The sequence below is a fragment of the Peromyscus maniculatus genome, chromosome 7, assembly GCF_049852395.1.
Source record: "Peromyscus maniculatus bairdii isolate BWxNUB_F1_BW_parent chromosome 7, HU_Pman_BW_mat_3.1, whole genome shotgun sequence".
Taxonomy (NCBI): domain Eukaryota; kingdom Metazoa; phylum Chordata; class Mammalia; order Rodentia; family Cricetidae; genus Peromyscus; species Peromyscus maniculatus.
The window spans coordinates 36685907-36708012 of NC_134858.1; the positions used below are offsets into that span (position 1 = coordinate 36685907).

The 22106-nt window shown below is 40.3% G+C and overlaps 2 protein-coding genes across 2 annotated transcripts; both read left to right on the plus strand.

Moving 5' to 3' along the window:
• The first annotated feature begins 801 nt into the window (after positions 1-801).
• On the plus strand, positions 802-4097 carry LOC143274120 (olfactory receptor 10G6-like). The gene is made up of 2 exons (XM_076575582.1): positions 802-951; positions 2267-4097. The coding sequence occupies exons 1-2, from the start codon at positions 858-860 to the stop codon at positions 3217-3219; spliced, it is 1047 nt and encodes a 348-aa protein (XP_076431697.1). The 5' UTR covers positions 802-857; the 3' UTR covers positions 3220-4097.
• Positions 4098-14524: 10427 nt separating this feature from the next.
• Positions 14525-17613, plus strand: LOC143274121 (olfactory receptor 10G6-like). Its single transcript, XM_076575583.1, has 2 exons — positions 14525-14623; positions 15939-17613. Exons 1-2 carry the CDS (start codon positions 14530-14532, stop codon positions 16889-16891), a joined length of 1047 nt encoding a protein of 348 aa, XP_076431698.1. The 5' UTR covers positions 14525-14529; the 3' UTR covers positions 16892-17613.
• The last annotated feature ends 4493 nt before the right edge of the window (positions 17614-22106 follow it).

Genomic DNA, 22106 nt, shown 5'->3' on the forward strand with positions numbered 1-22106 from the left:
CCTTCTCTAGTTCAAAACTGCAGGCTTCTCCATGCCTAGATCTGAATGAATTCATGTCATCTGTCAACATAGACTTAAATAGGATTTAATTCATTCAATTGTATGACATTAACTTTTGGAGACAACCTTACTTGCCATAATTCCATTTCTTCAAGAGTAGCATGGTATGTGCTCTGAGTCACTTATCCAGAGGCCCTCACAGTCCATCTGTTTTCATCCTGATAACCAGACACCACTCTGCCCTGATGGTGTGACATACTCTAGTATAATACCCTAGTGATTGACTCCAAGTTAAATTTGAATGGCTCATTTAAAGTAATTAATAAGTGGCATTGGTTCAATACCCATAGCTTTAATATTCTTTCAGCTTCCACACAGACTTTCATGGAATATGTGAGCAATTCAGAATTATCTGAAGTTTCAGGGTAAGAAAACTAAAACCCAGAGAAGAGGAAGGGGCCTCTCATGGATTACCAAGCACCTACTCTCATTAGGATCCTGTGCTACAGGGACACTACTGGCCACTCAGCAAACTTCCAAAGGGTCTTCTGTGAACAAAGCCCAGTGAAACTTATTTACGCTTGGTAGTTAATTGCCCCCAATGGGAAAGGCAGAGTGAATCTCAGCACCCCCTTAACTCGTACCCCATTGAGACTGTAGGAAGGAAGAACCTGATTAACAGGAAGGAAGAACCTGCTTAGCAGAAAACAAGACTCTAGAGGCTAAAACCAAGAGACCCCACTGCCCAAAGCATCAGGTAGGCTATAAGAGGGGAAGCAGAAAGAGAACAGTTTCATAAGCAAGAAGGGTCACGGCCCATAAAGCTGCAGAAATGGGCCTCCTTACGGAGCAGGAACATGCAAGAAGCTGAGGGAAACAGCTGGCCTCATTGCAGATTCTCAACCAGGCAGAGCTCATCAGCAGGCTCCAGGAAGAGCAGGGGAGGGAGAGGTATAGTAACAGAGATCCTTTGGAGATGGACTTTATTAAATGTTACAGGTGTTGGGAACAGGAGACAGCTGAGACCTAAAGCATTACATATGACAGGAGAGGCTTTGAGTGTTATTTAGCAAAGGTCAGTCTTGTCTTGGAGTTTTCTGATCCAAATGCTCTTCAGAGTTTACCTTTAGGTACATAAAATAATGATGAAGCAGTTACATGGGCCCTGGTGTCCTCAGTCACAAGCCTTCATGAACACTGTACAGATCAGAATGCTGGATACTGATTTTGTCATGTGCAAACTTGTCACTGAGAACAGCAATGTCTGTGGCAGTCCAGAAAGTTGAAGGATAAGATTTGCAACAACCATTAATAAAAACTGATAATATACTGCCGTACAAGTTCTGTGTTCTTACTCTCATGAAAAAGTAAGATAAATAATATTTTCAGTCCATGGGTGACTATAACTGAAACTTTGGAAAGCAAAACTGTGGACAAGGAAAACTGTTCATTAGCTTTAGCACTGAGATGTTCTCTGCAAGCAAATACAATCTCCATCAGAGGGGGTTGTTGGACCCCAAAGGTTTAGGGTCTCGAGTGGGCACCCCAAGAACCCAGACTCCAGTCCAGTTGATGCAACAGCACGAGGTTTTTATTGAAGCATCTATTTAGACGGGCAAACCCTTGTCCTGAGAGCAAGAGTCGCATCTTACTGCAGCCACATGGAGGTTTTTAAAGGAAAAACCCACAAAAGCCATAAGGTTACAATTCCCATACAATTTCGTTTCACAAGATTATGGTCTGATCACAGAGTGGGTACAGTCACGTCCCCATGTACATTCTTCCTGAAACCTCAAGGGGGGGTATCAGGGCAGAAGTGGAGTTTACACAAAGGTCACAGTGGTCCTTCCTGGAACACCTGTAACTATCCCAGTCACAGTTGAACGCATCTCTTCACAAAAATCTTTTTACATTGTTACATTGTGGCAGGGCTGGTTGAACAATGGCTGAGTCAGCTTGCCCTTGGAACTAGATTTTTAGTTTCTCATTTCCTGGGGATTGGGGGGGGGTGAGCCTGAAGGGTTAGGTGAGAGGGGAAAAATGATAAGGAACAAGTGAGTGATACAGAAGAGAGAGGAGGTAGAGGGAGGAAAAGAAAGAGAGATAGGGAGAGGGGGAAGGAGGGAGGGGAGGAGGAAGGCATGGAAAGAGGGAAGGGAAAAAGTATTTTCTGTGCCTGTTTGGGAATACTGCAGAATATATGTGCCATGGCTGGAGACTTCACAAGCGCATTAAGCCTTTCTTCCCTTCTGTGGTCTTTCGTCAGATGTGACCGCCAAGGACATGCAAAGCGGCAACCAGACTTCTGTGTCTCACTTCATTCTGGTGGGCCTGCACCACCCACCTCAGCTCGGGTTCCCCCTTTTCCTAGCGTTCCTTGTCATCTACCTCCTCACTGTCTCTGGCAATGGGCTCATCATCCTCACTGTCTTGGTGGACATCCGGCTCCACCGGCCCATGTACTGGTTCTTATGTCACCTCTCCTTCTTAGATATGACCATTTCTTCTGCTATTGTACCGAAGATGCTAGCTGGCTTTCTCTTGGATAGTAGAATTATCTCCTTTGGGGGCTGTGTGATTCAACTGTTTTCTTTCCACTTCCTGGGCTGCACCGAATGTTTTCTTTACACGCTTATGGCTTATGACAGATTCCTGGCCATCTGTAAGCCTTTACACTATGCCACCATCATGACTCGCAGTGTCTGTAACTACCTAGCTTTGGGCACCTGGATTGGAGGGACCATCCATTCACTTTTCCAAACCAGTTTCATATTCAGGCTGCCTTTCTGTGGCCCAAACCGAGTTGACTACTTCTTCTGTGACATCCCTGCCATTCTCCGTCTAGTCTGTGCAGACACCACCATCAATGAGTTAGTCACTTTTGTAGACATTGGCTTCCTGGCCCTCACGTGCTTTATGCTCATTCTCACCTCTTATGGCTACATCGTGGCTGCCATCCTGAGAATCCGGTCTGCAGATGGGCGTCGCAATGCCTTCTCCACCTGCGCTGCCCACCTCACTGTGGTCATCGTTTACTACGTGCCCTGCACCTTCATTTACCTACGGCCTGGCTCACAGGAACCTCTGGATGGGGTGGTAGCTGTCTTCTACACAGTCATTACTCCCTTGCTCAACCCCATCATCTACACACTACGAAACAAAGAGATGAAGGCAGCGTTGAGGAGGCTGGGGGGCCTCAAGGAGGTGCAGCCTCACTGACTTCATCCAGCACAGGCCTACTGTACACACAAGCACGAAGATGACAGACATTGTGCCAAACAGGAAGAGTTAGAACAGAAAAAGGAAAGGGGATTGGTGTGGGAAGGAATGGACTCCTTGTTAGGAAAAGCAGAGCCTAGAAAGTTCCACATTGTAACCCCTTGGTACTCATGATTTTCCATGTCGTCCTTCAGCACTATGGAAAATTAATCAAAAATCCCAATGGGCAAGGGTGGCTTCTAGCAGGAAAGTTGTACTGTAAGTATAATGGTCACATAAAGGCTGTTTTTCTGTGGCATTATCTATGTGTGCATTTCAATTTCTAAGTCCCACGTTGTCATAAATAACCCACATGTAAACTGTCAGATTTAACCTTGACAAACAAACCTTGTGTAAGTTAAGTATTCTTGTCAATATCATACAACTATGGAGGAACTGTAATTCAAGGAAGCAGGAAGACTTTCCCAACTCTCTTCTCTCTGTGTTTTACTTTGACAAACAAACTCCAGTTGTACTTGAACATGAAGGGGCAATGTCACTTAGATATGAAGGGCCTATTGCATGTATACTGCCTGATGAGCTGAGTAGATACAGATTTTGAACTTTCATAGGACTCTACTTTGGTAAAATTTAGGTAGGTGAATCAAGGAATAGTTTCCTTGTCATAATCATAAAGTGGATCATTCTGATCTTCTGTGGATATAAATAAAGCAGATTGTTAGAAATGGTGGATGCATGCTTGTGTTGCTACACTCCTCCATTTATTACAGAGATGTATGAGTATGGGGAAGAATTATCGGGGGTATATAATTGATTGCCAGAAAATATTCAGTGACCTGAAGCTCATCCTAGTGCCTTTTTGTATAAGAATGTGCCCAGCATCTAAGGGAAGGGTCCTTCATTGGCAGGACACCCACACACACACACCCTACGAGCACTGAATATACTTTCTCTGATTTTCAGAAAGTACATGGTCACAGACAGTCCAAGAAGATCTCTGTATTTCACAGACTCAATTCAACTGTGATCTTCCTAGGATGATGAATGAGGGAAGAGTACTCAAAAGAAATGTGTGTTGTCATGGAATTCCCTCCCAAAGTTAAACTTCAAAATCTGCATGAATGAGCAATGTGATTCAATTCAGCACTAATTTGTTCAATATACCTTCAAATCAATGGCATTATTGTTTATTCTAAATGAGTTTCTAATCTTCAGACCAGAAATACATTTACATATAAGGCAAAAAGTAAAAATAAATTACCAAAATGATTAAGAAATGGTTGATACAATTCATCATATACTAGATACTACTTAGGAACTGATGAAAAAAAAGAAAGATCATTAGGTTTGAACTATAAAAATGACTTCCTGGGAAAATATGGTACTGTGGTTTTTTTAAACCTAGTTAATTGAAGAAGTACACAAGTTTTTCATATGGTAGGAAGAATGCCCTACAGTTAACAAGAATAAGAATGCTCTAGAAAAATTGATCAACTCTCTGAGGAAGATTAGCCAAAAATAGTTTCATACTCTTTCAGGTTAATATACACAACCACAAATCCAGAGGGAATCATCACACAAATCAGCACACATCAGACAAAATGGAGGCAAATCATAGGTAATAATGCCCATGGGCTAAATCAATCCTACTGCAAACACAAAACCATCACTGCTCATCAGGGCCAATTATAAACACACCCCACAACATTCTGAACAAACCTATTAGCCATTTTGCATCTAATGAAGAAATATTCTGTGCAAACTCATCATTTTATGAGGAAAAGTACCACACAAAATCCCAAGAAACAAGTGTATTCTCTGTTCACAATTGAGAAACATCGTATTCACACTAATCATCAGGAAGAACTACCTAGCAATGTGTTTTAACTTTCACCTCTTGAGAGGATCCTGATGTAAAATCTGGTTTGAGCTCAGATTTACCCTTAAAAATGAGAAAAAAAAATAAGCAGAGGAATAAAAGTAGTGTTTGCCTGCACAGCTGTTTCAGCACTAACAGATGCAAATGTCATACTTAAATGTTACTGAGAATTTCAATAGTATGTTCTGGCCTCTTTTGACCCTTCAGTTTCACATGTTCAACACATACACATCAATATATGTGTATGTATTTATATCCAGATTTTACTAATATAGGTCTTCTAGTAACAAACTTCCTTAAATAGAATTTTTAAATACCCTTAAATATACAAAAGGTTGTTTTGTCAATCTTTTCTTCTCACTATTTCTGTTTTATTGCATTTGCTTAGGTTAATTTCAGAATGTTTTCTCAAACAGTAAACAAACAAAAATATTTCAGTCCTGCTCTCTGAGCTCACGTTGTTTTTAGGAAATATTGTCAGAAAAGGATGCTCTTCACTTTCTATCCACTGTGTCCTTGAGCATGGAGAAACCTACTCTGGAGGTCAAGTTTTCCTCACGCTTCACCAGACTGGCTTTCTCAGAGGCAATATACTATTTCTTGCAACTGGATAGCGTGCTCAACAAAAAGTTGTTTGTTTCTATCAGCTCAGGTCATGTTTGTGGTGATTTTAATGTTTAGTGCTTGAAACTCTGATAATCGTTACTTTTAAGTTCTCTACAGGACACTTTGTCTTACCACATTCCATTTACTCCCCCTTGAGATTCATTTTCTGTAAAATAAACCTTTACAAGGTGATTTTCAAGTTATTCTGTATTTTGAGATTCAAATATCCTGTAACTACTCCAGTCCCATTCTGCCCAAGAAAGCTTCTGATGAAAGCTTTCAAAATTGGGTGCAATGAGGAGGAGTGTCCTTGAGAAAGAAAAAATGAGCCTACTAGAGAAAGATCAAATCTCTTGAGCCAGACATGGCCTCATCTACCATTTTTATCCTCTATGACATATGTAGCTAAATGTATCAGGTATGATTTTCTTTGCTCGAATGTTTGTTTCTATTTGCATTTGTTAGATATTTTACTTTATTTTGTTTGTTTCAAAGAAGCTGTTGTGAGGTTGTAAGAATTCTGGTTTAAACTATAGAGGACGGCTGTTCATATGCACAAACCAGTCTGTATTTGAATAAGCTTTCCTATGCAGTAGTAATAGTCTCACACTGGAAGGGTCATGGAAAAATTAATAAAATAATTGATTGAGAAAAACTAGTTTCATCTTATATAGTATACTGCTTGGTGTTATGATACTAGGGTCCACTCTATACAGATTTTTGTTTCCATTTTAAAATACATAATTGATTATCCAGTAAATGTACATGCATATGTGTGTATACCAACTATAATGCATATTAACTCTTAAAATATTTAACTATTTTTAAATTATAGGTGAGTAAAATTTAAATGTGTAAATTTGTATGCAGTTCCAAATAATTTACCAGGCTACTTGGCTTACACTACGCTTACAAGTAAATACTCTCCCTCCATCCAGGCTCCATACCTGTTTCATGGTACCACAAACTATTCATTGCCACAAACCTCATTATTACACATATTAGTTGTGTTTCATACATTTATTTGATGTAAAATTTACTCATGTTATATATGCACTTTGTTAATTTTTTTAGAAACTCGCCAGCTGTGCAAACATCTTTACCACAAAATTTTAGACCTTCTCTACCACTGTATTCAACTCAATCAATCCATGTTTACACACAGCTCCAGGAATTCACTAATCTACTTTCTATTTCATGCATCTGCCATCACCGTCCCACACACACACACACACACACACATACAGAGAGACAGAGGGAGAGAGAGAGAGATTTTCTTTCACTTTGCATGCTTTTAAGTTTCATTCACATTATAGCATGTCATTACATCATTCTTTTTATAACTGTGCAGTATTCTTCAACATAATTGCCACATTTTGTTCATCTACTGATCTATTAAAATGTTCTTCTATATCTTGTTGGCTCTGAATAGTTCTTTTTTACTTTATTTCTTTGTTTGTTTGTTTGTTTTTAACATGACAAAATAAAATATAACAAGATAAAGCAAAAAAACAACACATTGAGGCTGAATAAGGCAACCTCAGGAACAGGCACAAGAATCAGAGACCCATTCATTCATACACTAAGGAGTCCCACAAAAATATTAAGTTAAAAGCCATAATATACATGCAGAGGACCTGGTGCAGACCCATGTAGCCTCTGTGCTTTCTGTTTCAGTCTCTGTGAGCTCATATGCACCCTGCTTAGTTGATTCATAGGGCCTACTTCTCTAGTGTCCTCCATTCCCCTTTGGCTCTTAAATTCTTCCCACCCTTTCTTCTCTGAGGTTCCCTGAGATCTGATGGGAGGGATTTGATGGAGAAATACAATCTAGAGTCTCTCTCCATGTATGTCAGGCTGTGAGTCTCTGCATATGCTCCCATCTGCTGCTTGAGGAAGCTTCTCTGATGATGACTGAATAAGGCACGGATAAGAGTTATAGCAGAATATCATTAGGAGTCATTCTATTGATACTTTCTGGTTTTCAGACCAGTAGTCTTTTGTTTTACCCAAGCTACACAACTGTCAACCCACACGCAGAGGGCCTAGGTTGGTCCCAAGCAGGTTCCCTAGCTGTTGGTCTACAGTCCATAAGCTCTCAAGTCTATGGTCTCTGTGGGCTTCCCCATCATGATCTTGACCCCTGATACCTTCCTTATATAATCCCTCCTCCCTTTCTTCAGCTGGATTCCCAAAGCTCAGCCCAGGGCTTGGCTATGGATCTCTGCATCTGCTCCCATAAGTTACTAGATGAAGGTTCTATGATGACAATTAGGGTCATTACCAATCTGATTACAGGAGAAAGCCAGTTCAGGCACCCTCTCCACTATTGCTAGGAATCTTAGCTGGTGTCATCTTTGTGGATTCCCTGGAGTTTCCCTGGCAACAGGTTCTTTTCCCTAACCCCATAATGCCTCCTCTATCAAGATATCTCTTTTGTTATTCTCCCTCTCCATCTTTACCCCAAATCCACCATCCCAATCCTTCAAGTTCCCATCCCTCACCCTCTCCCTTCTACCCACTCCCCCAGCCTCAGTTTACCTAGGAGATCTTATCTATTTCCCCTTCGAGTGTGATCCATGCATCCCTCTTAGTGTCCTCCTTGTTACCTAGTTTCTCTAGGGCTGTGAATTGTAGCCTAATTGTCCTTTGATTTACATCTACTATTCACTTATGAGTGAGTACATACTGTGTTTGTCTTTCTAGGTCTGGGTTACCACACTTGGAATGATTTTTTTTCTAGTTCCATCCCTTTGCCTGCAAATTTCATGATGTCATTATTGTTTTTTTAACCACTGAGTAATACTCCATTGTGTAAATGGACCACATTTTATCTCAACAATAGAAACCCTAATATACAAGCCAAGTCTCTCATTATAGAAGAAAAGACATTAGAATAAACAAGCAGAGACAGTATTTGATTAAAATCTAGAAATACAAGCACAAATGCAAGGCTTTATTTTTTATACCAATAGCTACAGAAGTAACTATAGATGAGGATATACCAATGGGTTGATACTCATACATGTATTTCCTATTTCCACAGAGAAAAAAAAACCTAGGAATACAAGCCCATGTATTGTAGCAAATAGAGTGCACCATTTTGACCTTTGGTTTATGATGGCGTTTCCCATTAAAAGAACTTTTGAAGTGTCATTGAGACTAGAGTTGTGGCAGTAATAATATAAAAGGTGCCTAGAATATAACAAAGTAACATTGTGACAGGACATAACTAAGTATGGAGAAACTGAGAAATGTCAATAGTTGCATGTGTGTTGCATGAATCTTAAAAGGTCTTAATAAAAACACTCAGGAGTCAGATATTGGGGTGAATGCTGAAAGATCAGAGAAGCAGAACAAGCCACAGCTAACCTCACCTTGCCAACTTCTCAGCTGATCCTGTTCACTTAAACTGGAAGCCTCTGATTCCTTGTCCGAATGGATCTCAGCTGAACTGCTGCTAGAAGCCTAAAAGTTTAAAAAGCCTCTGGTTTCTGGTTTCACGTCTTATATACCTTTCTGCTTCCTGCCATCACTTCCTGGGATTAAAGATGTGTGTCACCTTGCCTGGCTGTTTCCAGTGTGGCCTTGAACTCACAGAGACCCAGATGGATTTCTTTCTCTAGAATACTAGGATTAAAGGTGTGTGTTCCACCATTTTCTGGCCTCTATGTCTATCTAGTGGCTGTTCTGTCCTCTGGCCCCAGATAAGTTTATTAGGGTGCACAATATATCAACCATACATGTGACATACTAATAGAGGCTTGGAAAACTTGAGTAATAAAATAATCACCGTTCATTAAGTAATATATTCTATATACAGCATAGCATGTTGTTTCTATTACATAGAACTAGTTATATAAATGAATAATTGAATGAACAAGTGGGCAGGTCATTACAGAATTGAACAGTGGTATAGGAGGGTTTGAGAAGATTAATGTCAAAATATGTCTTCTCAAGACAGTGAGCATGACTAGAAACAAGATATATTGGCATCATATATTATATGAAGTCTTAAAAAGAATGTGTCACGGCCGGGCGGTGGTGGCGCACGCCTTTAATCCCAGCACTCGGGAGGCAGAGCCAGGCGGATCTCTGTGAGTTCGAGGCCAGCCTGGGCTACCAAGTGAGCTCCAGGAAAGGCGCAAAGCTACACAGAGAAACCCTGTCTTGAAAAACCAAAACCAAAACCAAAAAAAAAAAAAAAAAAAAAAGAATGTGTCACTTCTGAGGTAATATTGACCAAAACCACACAATCTTTATGTACTCATCACAAAATCTACTTGGGGGTCATCAACATTTAAGGAAGTTGGGTCAATATGAACGTTTAATTCTTCTCTACTTTTTTGGTTTAATTAATTTAATATTTAAATTTAAAATGTTTTAATGTATTTAGTGTTTTATTATTATCTGGAGCAATGACCTTTCCTCATTTATCTGAGTTCTGTTTTATGCCACTAAACAGACTTTTCTAGATTTCTCCATCGCCTTCTAAAGAGCCTCTAGAAGCATTATTTGTATCTAATAAAATCCTGTGCTTACAAGGTACAATCCAATGATTGCTAGCAAATTACCATGTTATCTAGCTATTGCCACATTTAATCTTAAAATATTTCCACTGCTTAAGAAAGGCATTTATGCCAGGGAATGGGGTGGAGGTGGTGGCGCACGCCTTTAATCCCAGAACTTGGGAGGCAGAGCCAGGCTGATCTCTGTGAGTCTGAGGCCAGCCTGGTCTACAGAGCAAGATCCAGGACAGGTACCAAAACTACACGAAGAAACCCTGTCTCAAAAAAAAAACAAAAACAAAAAAAAGGAATTTACAGCCATTTATACTAATTTCCTACACTTGTCTCCTCCTTTCAGTTATCCACTACTCTGTTTTCTCATGTTATAAACTGATTATTTCAGCATATTTCATAAGCATGGAATCATGGCATATAGGATTTATTTCTGGTTGAATTTTAGGCACTCCAATAATTTTATGTACTGTTCACATATAGTTATGATTCTCACTGTGTTTGCTCATTCACTACTTGATGTGAAACAAACTTGTTTCTAGGATTTGACTGTTTCAAATAACTGCCATGGACATTTTCTTGCAAGCATTTGCAGGGACAAAGGTTTAATTTTGTGGAAATTCTCAGGAGAAAAAAATATGAGTTTCAAATTTTTTTTTTTTTGGTTTGGTTTTTTTTTAGACAGGGTTTCTCTGTGTAGCTTTGCGCCTTTCCTGGAGCTCACTTGGTAGCCCAGGCTGGCCTGGCGAGTATTTTATTTTTTTAAATAAAGTTTTTTATTAAGAGATTTTCTATCCATTTTACATATCAACCACAGATTCCCCTGTCCTCCCTCCTCCCACCTCCCAGCCTTCCCCCCTAACCCACCCCCCATTTCCACCTCCTCCAAGGCAACATCTCCCATGGGGAGTCAGCAGAGCCTGGTACATTCAGTTGAGGCAGGTCCAAGCCCCTCCTTCCTGCACCAAAGCTGCTCAAAGTTTCTCAGTATAGGCACTATATTCCAATAAGCCGGCTCATGCACTAGGGACAGGTCCCAATCCCACTGCCTGGGGACCCCCTATACAGTTCAAGCTAAACAACTGTCTCACTTATCCAGAGGGCCTAGTCCAGTACCATGGGGGCTCCTCAGCTATTGGTCCACAGTTCATGCATTTTCACTAGTTTGGCTTGTTGTCTCTGTACTTTTTCCAGTCATGGTCTTGATATCCCTTGCTCATAGAATCCCTCCTCTCTCTCATTGATTGGACTCCTGGAGCTCCACCTGGAACCCGGCCGTGGACCTCTGCATCTGCTTCCATCAGTCACTGGATGAGGGTTATATGATGACAATTAGGTTATTCAGCCATCCCATTACCAGAGTATGCTAGCTCAGGCACCCTCTCGACTATTACCAGTAGTCTATGGTGGAGTCATCTTTGTGGATGCTTGGGAACCTCCCTAACACTCTGTTTCTCCCTATTCCCATGGTGTCTTCATTTATCATGGTATCTCTTTCCTTGCTCTCCTACTCTGTTCCTGTTCCAGCTCAAACCTCCCGCTCCCCTAAACTCTCATCTCCCGACCCTTGCCCTCTATTACCCCCCAATCCCCAGTTTGCTCATGTAGATTTCATCCATTTCTCCATCACTGGGCAATCCATGTGTCCTTCCTAGGGTCTTCCTTACTAGCTAGCCCCTTTGTGGGTTGCAGTCTGGTTTTCCTTTGTTTTATATCTAGTATCCACTTATGAGTGATACCTTCTGAGTCTGGGTTACCTCACTCAGGATAATATTTTCTAGTTCCATCCATTTGCCTGCAAACAAACAAAAAAAGAGAGAGATAGAGAAAAGGTAAAGTTGCAGGAGATGTGGTCAACAGAGAGCTGATTGTTTAATCACAGGGGCAAGCAGATGTTTTATTTGAAGGACCAGATATTAATTTATCATTTCTGGACCATATGGTATCTGTTGTAAGTACTCAAGCAAATTAACAAATTTTGTATTTCACAAAAAAAGTACTTTTACTTACTCAATCATCTTGACTTGGTTTTCCACTGTTTTGCCATTATAAACCATGTGTCAAGCACAAATACTTAATTGAGTAAACTTATACACTTATGCTTCTACTAACAATGTACTCCTGAAATGGAGTTTCTAGACCCCAGTGTCTGTATATCTAAATTCATAACAGGAAGTAGTCTTACTTACAGAGAATTTAAAATACATAAAGCCTAACAATATGAATAAATAACCCCCCTTCAAAATCGGTGATTGTTCGCCATAAAGTTTTTTGTTTCTCTCAGAAAATCACACTTATTCTTCCTTTAATATTTAATATTTATAGTAATTATTAGTTTGTTTGTATGTACCATGGCAGGATGAGGCATGTGCATGCCTTGGTACAACTTGGTGAATTTGGTTCTCTGCAGTCACCTGTAAACAGATTCTGGGAAATCAAACGCATATCATCAGACCTGGGCAGAAACATCTTTACACACTGAACAATCCAACCAGCCTGCAATCCTCCTCCCTGTTACCTAGATGGCCCTACTTCCAGCTAGGAGACTCTTTTGTTTGTTTGTTTGTTTGTTTTTTCGAGACAGGGTTTCTCTGTGTAGCTTTGCGCCTTTCCTGGAACTCACTTTGGATACCAGGCTGGCCTCATACTCACAGAGATCATCAGCCTGCCTCTGCCTCCCAAGCGCTGGGACTAAAGGCGTACGCCACCACCGCCCGGCTAGGAGACTCTTATCTACCGTCCGAGTCCCGGATGTCCTTCCCCTTCCTCCATGTTCTCCTTCCTTTCTACTTATCTTCTTAAGACAAATTTTCTCCTGCCCTGTTTTTCTTTTCTTTTTTCTTTTTCTATTTCAAAGTGTAAGAAAATATGGTAGGGTCTCCTTGAGTCTCCCCTCCTTCCTTCCACATACTCACCTGTGTAGAAAATCAAATTACCGGAGGTCTAGAGTTAACAAACTAACAATCGTTTAGTTTCCCAAATAGATAAACATCTGTCCTAACTTCTGAAGACCAGAGATCCACACCAGAATTTGAAGCCAAAGCCTCCTGTACAATCAAATGTTCCATTTCCTCATATTATTCTTTTTAAATGTGTACTTTCATCTGGAATATTAGATGTAATGGAAAGATGATGTAGCTGGAGTCCTAAGTTCTTCCCACCTTACTTTTTATGTGCAATGATCTACTAGCAATGATAAATTTTATTTTATCACTTTCCATAATCAGGAAGTAAAGAAAATAATATTCATGTAATAGGGAAATAAGCTGATAATCACAAACCAAAGTACTTGGTGTAATTCCTTAATTACAGAATAATTTATTCAAAAACAGGCCCAATGCAATGTGTTAATTCACAAATATGTTCCTGAAAAGTGGAGTAACAATTTCTTTAATAATTAAACTATGTTAAACACTAGACAAAATATGTTTTAGCTATCTGTAGTTTGCCTTCTCTAGTTCAAAACTGCAGGCTTCTCCATGCCTAGATCTGAATGAATTCATGTCATCTGTCAACATAGACTTAAATAGGATTTAATTCATTCAATTGTATGACATTAACTTTTGGAGACAACCTTACTTGCCATAATTCCATTTCTTCAAGAGTAGCATGGTATGTGCTCTGAGTCACTTATCCAGAGGCCCTCACAGTCCATCTGTTTTCATCCTGATAACCAGACACCACTCTGCCCTGATGGTGTGACATACTCTAGTATAATACCCTAGTGATTGACTCCAAGTTAAATTTGAATGGCTCATTTAAAGTAATTAATAAGTGGCATTGGTTCAATACCCATAGCTTTAATATTCTTTCAGCTTCCACACAGACTTTCATGGAATATGTGAGCAATTCAGAATTATCTGAAGTTTCAGGGTAAGAAAACTAAAACCCAGAGAAGAGGAAGGGGCCTCTCATGGATTACCAAGCACCTACTCTCATTAGGATCCTGTGCTACAGGGACACTACTGGCCACTCAGCAAACTTCCAAAGGGTCTTCTGTGAACAAAGCCCAGTGAAACTTATTTACGCTTGGTAGTTAATTGCCCCCAATGGGAAAGGCAGAGTGAATCTCAGCACCCCCTTAACTCGTACCCCATTGAGACTGTAGGAAGGAAGAACCTGATTAACAGGAAGGAAGAACCTGCTTAGCAGAAAACAAGACTCTAGAGGCTAAAACCAAGAGACCCCACTGCCCAAAGCATCAGGTAGGCTATAAGAGGGGAAGCAGAAAGAGAACAGTTTCATAAGCAAGAAGGGTCACGGCCCATAAAGCTGCAGAAATGGGCCTCCTTACGGAGCAGGAACATGCAAGAAGCTGAGGGAAACAGCTGGCCTCATTGCAGATTCTCAACCAGGCAGAGCTCATCAGCAGGCTCCAGGAAGAGCAGGGGAGGGAGAGGTATAGTAACAGAGATCCTTTGGAGATGGACTTTATTAAATGTTACAGGTGTTGGGAACAGGAGACAGCTGAGACCTAAAGCATTACATATGACAGGAGAGGCTTTGAGTGTTATTTAGCAAAGGTCAGTCTTGTCTTGGAGTTTTCTGATCCAAATGCTCTTCAGAGTTTACCTTTAGGTACATAAAATAATGATGAAGCAGTTACATGGGCCCTGGTGTCCTCAGTCACAAGCCTTCATGAACACTGTACAGATCAGAATGCTGGATACTGATTTTGTCATGTGCAAACTTGTCACTGAGAACAGCAATGTCTGTGGCAGTCCAGAAAGTTGAAGGATAAGATTTGCAACAACCATTAATAAAAACTGATAATATACTGCCGTACAAGTTCTGTGTTCTTACTCTCATGAAAAAGTAAGATAAATAATATTTTCAGTCCATGGGTGACTATAACTGAAACTTTGGAAAGCAAAACTGTGGACAAGGAAAACTGTTCATTAGCTTTAGCACTGAGATGTTCTCTGCAAGCAAATACAATCTCCATCAGAGGGGGTTGTTGGACCCCAAAGGTTTAGGGTCTCGAGTGGGCACCCCAAGAACCCAGACTCCAGTCCAGTTGATGCAACAGCACGAGGTTTTTATTGAAGCATCTATTTAGACGGGCAAACCCTTGTCCTGAGAGCAAGAGTCGCATCTTACTGCAGCCACATGGAGGTTTTTAAAGGAAAAACCCACAAAAGCCATAAGGTTACAATTCCCATACAATTTCGTTTCACAAGATTATGGTCTGATCACAGAGTGGGTACAGTCACGTCCCCATGTACATTCTTCCTGAAACCTCAAGGGGGGGTATCAGGGCAGAAGTGGAGTTTACACAAAGGTCACAGTGGTCCTTCCTGGAACACCTGTAACTATCCCAGTCACAGTTGAACGCATCTCTTCACAAAAATCTTTTTACATTGTTACATTGTGGCAGGGCTGGTTGAACAATGGCTGAGTCAGCTTGCCCTTGGAACTAGATTTTTAGTTTCTCATTTCCTGGGGATTGGGGGGGGGTGAGCCTGAAGGGTTAGGTGAGAGGGGAAAAATGATAAGGAACAAGTGAGTGATACAGAAGAGAGAGGAGGTAGAGGGAGGAAAAGAAAGAGAGATAGGGAGAGGGGGAAGGAGGGAGGGGAGGAGGAAGGCATGGAAAGAGGGAAGGGAAAAAGTATTTTCTGTGCCTGTTTGGGAATACTGCAGAATATATGTGCCATGGCTGGAGACTTCACAAGCGCATTAAGCCTTTCTTCCCTTCTGTGGTCTTTCGTCAGATGTGACCGCCAAGGACATGCAAAGCGGCAACCAGACTTCTGTGTCTCACTTCATTCTGGTGGGCCTGCACCACCCACCTCAGCTCGGGTTCCCCCTTTTCCTAGCGTTCCTTGTCATCTACCTCCTCACTGTCTCTGGCAATGGGCTCATCATCCTCACTGTCTTGGTGGACATCCGGCTCCACCGGCCCATGTACTGGTTCTTATGTCACCTCTCCTTCTTAGATATGACCATTTCTTCTGCTATTGTACCGAAGATGCTAGCTGGCTTTCTCTTGGATAGTAGAATTATCTCCTTTGGGGGCTGTGTGATTCAACTGTTTTCTTTCCACTTCCTGGGCTGCACCGAATGTTTTCTTTACACGCTTATGGCTTATGACAGATTCCTGGCCATCTGTAAGCCTTTACACTATGCCACCATCATGACTCGCAGTGTCTGTAACTACCTAGCTTTGGGCACCTGGATTGGAGGGACCATCCATTCACTTTTCCAAACCAGTTTCATATTCAGGCTGCCTTTCTGTGGCCCAAACCGAGTTGACTACTTCTTCTGTGACATCCCTGCCATTCTCCGTCTAGTCTGTGCAGACACCACCATCAATGAGTTAGTCACTTTTGTAGACATTGGCTTCCTGGCCCTCACGTGCTTTATGCTCATTCTCACCTCTTATGGCTACATCGTGGCTGCCATCCTGAGAATCCGGTCTGCAGATGGGCGTCGCAATGCCTTCTCCACCTGCGCTGCCCACCTCACTGTGGTCATCGTTTACTACGTGCCCTGCACCTTCATTTACCTACGGCCTGGCTCACAGGAACCTCTGGATGGGGTGGTAGCTGTCTTCTACACAGTCATTACTCCCTTGCTCAACCCCATCATCTACACACTACGAAACAAAGAGATGAAGGCAGCGTTGAGGAGGCTGGGGGGCCTCAAGGAGGTGCAGCCTCACTGACTTCATCCAGCACAGGCCTACTGTACACACAAGCACGAAGATGACAGACATTGTGCCAAACAGGAAGAGTTAGAACAGAAAAAGGAAAGGGGATTGGTGTGGGAAGGAATGGACTCCTTGTTAGGAAAAGCAGAGCCTAGAAAGTTCCACATTGTAACCCCTTGGTACTCATGATTTTCCATGTCGTCCTTCAGCACTATGGAAAATTAATCAAAAATCCCAATGGGCAAGGGTGGCTTCTAGCAGGAAAGTTGTACTGTAAGTATAATGGTCACATAAAGGCTGTTTTTCTGTGGCATTATCTATGTGTGCATTTCAATTTCTAAGTCCCACGTTGTCATAAATAACCCACATGTAAACTGTCAGATTTAACCTTGACAAACAAACCTTGTGTAAGTTAAGTATTCTTGTCAATATCATACAACTATGGAGGAACTGTAATTCAAGGAAGCAGGAAGACTTTCCCAACTCTCTTCTCTCTGTGTTTTACTTTGACAAACAAACTCCAGTTGTACTTGAACATGAAGGGGCAATGTCACTTAGATATGAAGGGCCTATTGCATGTATACTGCCTGATGAGCTGAGTAGATACAGATTTTGAACTTTCATAGGACTCTACTTTGGTAAAATTTAGGTAGGTGAATCAAGGAATAGTTTCCTTGTCATAATCATAAAGTGGATCATTCTGATCTTCTGTGGATATAAATAAAGCAGATTGTTAGAAATGGTGGATGCATGCTTGTGTTGCTACACTCCTCCATTTATTACAGAGATGTATGAGTATGGGGAAGAATTATCGGGGGTATATAATTGATTACCAGAAAATATTCAGTGACCTGAAGCTCATCCTAGTGCCTTTTTGTATAAGAATGTGCCCAGCATCTAAGGGAAGGGTCCTTCATTGGCAGGACACCCACACACACACACCCTACGAGCACTGAATATACTTTCTCTGATTTTCAGAAAGTACATGGTCACAGACAGTCCAAGAAGATCTCTGTATTTCACAGACTCAATTCAACTGTGATCTTCCTAGGATGATGAATGAGGGAAGAGTACTCAAAAGAAATGTGTGTTGTCATGGAATTCCCTCCCAAAGTTAAACTTCAAAATCTGCATGAATGAGCAATGTGATTCAATTCAGCACTAATTTGTTCAATATACCTTCAAATCAATGGCATTATTGTTTATTCTAAATGAGTTTCTAATCTTCAGACCAGAAATACATTTACATATAAGGCAAAAAGTAAAAATAAATTACCAAAATGATTAAGAAATGGTTGATACAATTCATCATATACTAGATACTACTTAGGAACTGATGAAAAAAAAGAAAGATCATTAGGTTTGAACTATAAAAATGACTTCCTGGGAAAATATGGTACTGTGGTTTTTTTAAACCTAGTTAATTGAAGAAGTACACAAGTTTTTCATATGGTAGGAAGAATGCCCTACAGTTAACAAGAATAAGAATGCTCTAGAAAAATTGATCAACTCTCTGAGGAAGATTAGCCAAAAATAGTTTCATACTCTTTCAGGTTAATATACACAACCACAAATCCAGAGGGAATCATCACACAAATCAGCACACATCAGACAAAATGGAGGCAAATCATAGGTAATAATGCCCATGGGCTAAATCAATCCTACTGCAAACACAAAACCATCACTGCTCATCAGGGCCAATTATAAACACACCCCACAACATTCTGAACAAACCTATTAGCCATTTTGCATCTAATGAAGAAATATTCTGTGCAAACTCATCATTTTATGAGGAAAAGTACCACACAAAATCCCAAGAAACAAGTGTATTCTCTGTTCACAATTGAGAAACATCGTATTCACACTAATCATCAGGAAGAACTACCTAGCAATGTGTTTTAACTTTCACCTCTTGAGAGGATCCTGATGTAAAATCTGGTTTGAGCTCAGATTTACCCTTAAAAATGAGAAAAAAAAATAAGCAGAGGAATAAAAGTAGTGTTTGCCTGCACAGCTGTTTCAGCACTAACAGATGCAAATGTCATACTTAAATGTTACTGAGAATTTCAATAGTATGTTCTGGCCTCTTTTGACCCTTCAGTTTCACATGTTCAACACATACACATCAATATATGTGTATGTATTTATATCCAGATTTTACTAATATAGGTCTTCTAGTAACAAACTTCCTTAAATAGAATTTTTAAATACCCTTAAATATACAAAAGGTTGTTTTGTCAATCTTTTCTTCTCACTATTTCTGTTTTATTGCATTTGCTTAGGTTAATTTCAGAATGTTTTCTCAAACAGTAAACAAACAAAAATATTTCAGTCCTGCTCTCTGAGCTCACGTTGTTTTTAGGAAATATTGTCAGAAAAGGATGCTCTTCACTTTCTATCCACTGTGTCCTTGAGCATGGAGAAACCTACTCTGGAGGTCAAGTTTTCCTCACGCTTCACCAGACTGGCTTTCTCAGAGGCAATATACTATTTCTTGCAACTGGATAGCGTGCTCAACAAAAAGTTGTTTGTTTCTATCAGCTCAGGTCATGTTTGTGGTGATTTTAATGTTTAGTGCTTGAAACTCTGATAATCGTTACTTTTAAGTTCTCTACAGGACACTTTGTCTTACCACATTCCATTTACTCCCCCTTGAGATTCATTTTCTGTAAAATAAACCTTTACAAGGTGATTTTCAAGTTATTCTGTATTTTGAGATTCAAATATCCTGTAACTACTCCAGTCCCATTCTGCCCAAGAAAGCTTCTGATGAAAGCTTTCAAAATTGGGTGCAATGAGGAGGAGTGTCCTTGAGAAAGAAAAAATGAGCCTACTAGAGAAAGATCAAATCTCTTGAGCCAGACATGGCCTCATCTACCATTTCTATCCTCTATGACATATGTAGCTAAATGTATCAGGTATGATTTTCTTTGCTCGAATGTTTGTTTCTATTTGCATTTGTTAGATATTTTACTTTATTTTGTTTGTTTCAAAGAAGCTGTTGTGAGGTTGTAAGAATTCTGGTTTAAACTATAGAGGACGGCTGTTCATATGCACAAACCAGTCTGTATTTGAATAAGCTTTCCTATGCAGTAGTAATAGTCTCACACTGGAAGGGTCATGGAAAAATTAATAAAATAATTGATTGAGAAAAACTAGTTTCATCTTATATAGTATACTGCTTGGTGTTATGATACTAGGGTCCACTCTATACAGATTTTTGTTTCCATTTTAAAATACATAATTGATTATCCAGTAAATGTACATGCATATGTGTGTATACCAACTATAATGCATATTAACTCTTAAAATATTTAACTATTTTTAAATTATAGGTGAGTAAAATTTAAATGTGTAAATTTGTATGCAGTTCCAAATAATTTACCAGGCTACTTGGCTTACACTACGCTTACAAGTAAATACTCTCCCTCCATCCAGGCTCCATACCTGTTTCATGGTACCACAAACTATTCATTGCCACAAACCTCATTATTACACATATTAGTTGTGTTTCATACATTTATTTGATGTAAAATTTACTCATGTTATATATGCACTTTGTTAATTTTTTTAGAAACTCGCCAGCTGTGCAAACATCTTTACCACAAAATTTTAGACCTTCTCTACCACTGTATTCAACTCAATCAATCCATGTTTACACACAGCTCCAGGAATTCACTAATCTACTTTCTATTTCATGCATCTGCCATCACCGTCCCACACACACACACACACACATACAGAGAGACAGAGGGAGAGAGAGAGAGATTTTCTTTCACTTTGCATGCTTTTAAGTTTCATTCACATTATAGCATGTCATTACATCATTCTTTTTATAACTGTGCAGTATTCTTCAACATAATTGCCACATTTTGTTCATCTACTGATCTATTAAAATGTTCTTCTATATCTTGTTGGCTCTGAATAGTTCTTTTTTACTTTATTTCTTTGTTTGTTTGTTTGTTTTTAACATGACAAAATAAAATATAACAAGATAAAGCAAAAAAACAACACATTGAGGCTGAATAAGGCAACCTCAGGAACAGGCACAAGAATCAGAGACCCATTCATTCATACACTAAGGAGTCCCACAAAAATATTAAGTTAAAAGCCATAATATACATGCAGAGGACCTGGTGCAGACCCATGTAGCCTCTGTGCTTTCTGTTTCAGTCTCTGTGAGCTCATATGCACCCTGCTTAGTTGATTCATAGGGCCTACTTCTCTAGTGTCCTCCATTCCCCTTTGGCTCTTAAATTCTTCCCACCCTTTCTTCTCTGAGGTTCCCTGAGATCTGATGGGAGGGATTTGATGGAGAAATACAATCTAGAGTCTCTCTCCATGTATGTCAGGCTGTGAGTCTCTGCATATGCTCCCATCTGCTGCTTGAGGAAGCTTCTCTGATGATGACTGAATAAGGCACGGATAAGAGTTATAGCAGAATATCATTAGGAGTCATTCTATTGATACTTTCTGGTTTTCAGACCAGTAGTCTTTTGTTTTACCCAAGCTACACAACTGTCAACCCACACGCAGAGGGCCTAGGTTGGTCCCAAGCAGGTTCCCTAGCTGTTGGTCTACAGTCCATAAGCTCTCAAGTCTATGGTCTCTGTGGGCTTCCCCATCATGATCTTGACCCCTGATACCTTCCTTATATAATCCCTCCTCCCTTTCTTCAGCTGGATTCCCAAAGCTCAGCCCAGGGCTTGGCTATGGATCTCTGCATCTGCTCCCATAAGTTACTAGATGAAGGTTCTATGATGACAATTAGGGTCATTACCAATCTGATTACAGGAGAAAGCCAGTTCAGGCACCCTCTCCACTATTGCTAGGAATCTTAGCTGGTGTCATCTTTGTGGATTCCCTGGAGTTTCCCTGGCAACAGGTTCTTTTCCCTAACCCCATAATGCCTCCTCTATCAAGATATCTCTTTTGTTATTCTCCCTCTCCATCTTTACCCCAAATCCACCATCCCAATCCTTCAAGTTCCCATCCCTCACCCTCTCCCTCCTACCCACTCCCCCAGCCTCAGTTTACCTAGGAGATCTTATCTATTTCCCCTTCGAGTGTGATCCATGCATCCCTCTTAGTGTCCTCCTTGTTACCTAGTTTCTCTAGGGCTGTGAATTGTAGCCTAATTGTCCTTTGATTTACATCTACTATTCACTTATGAGTGAGTACATACTGTGTTTGTCTTTCTAGGTCTGGGTTACCACACTTGGAATGATTT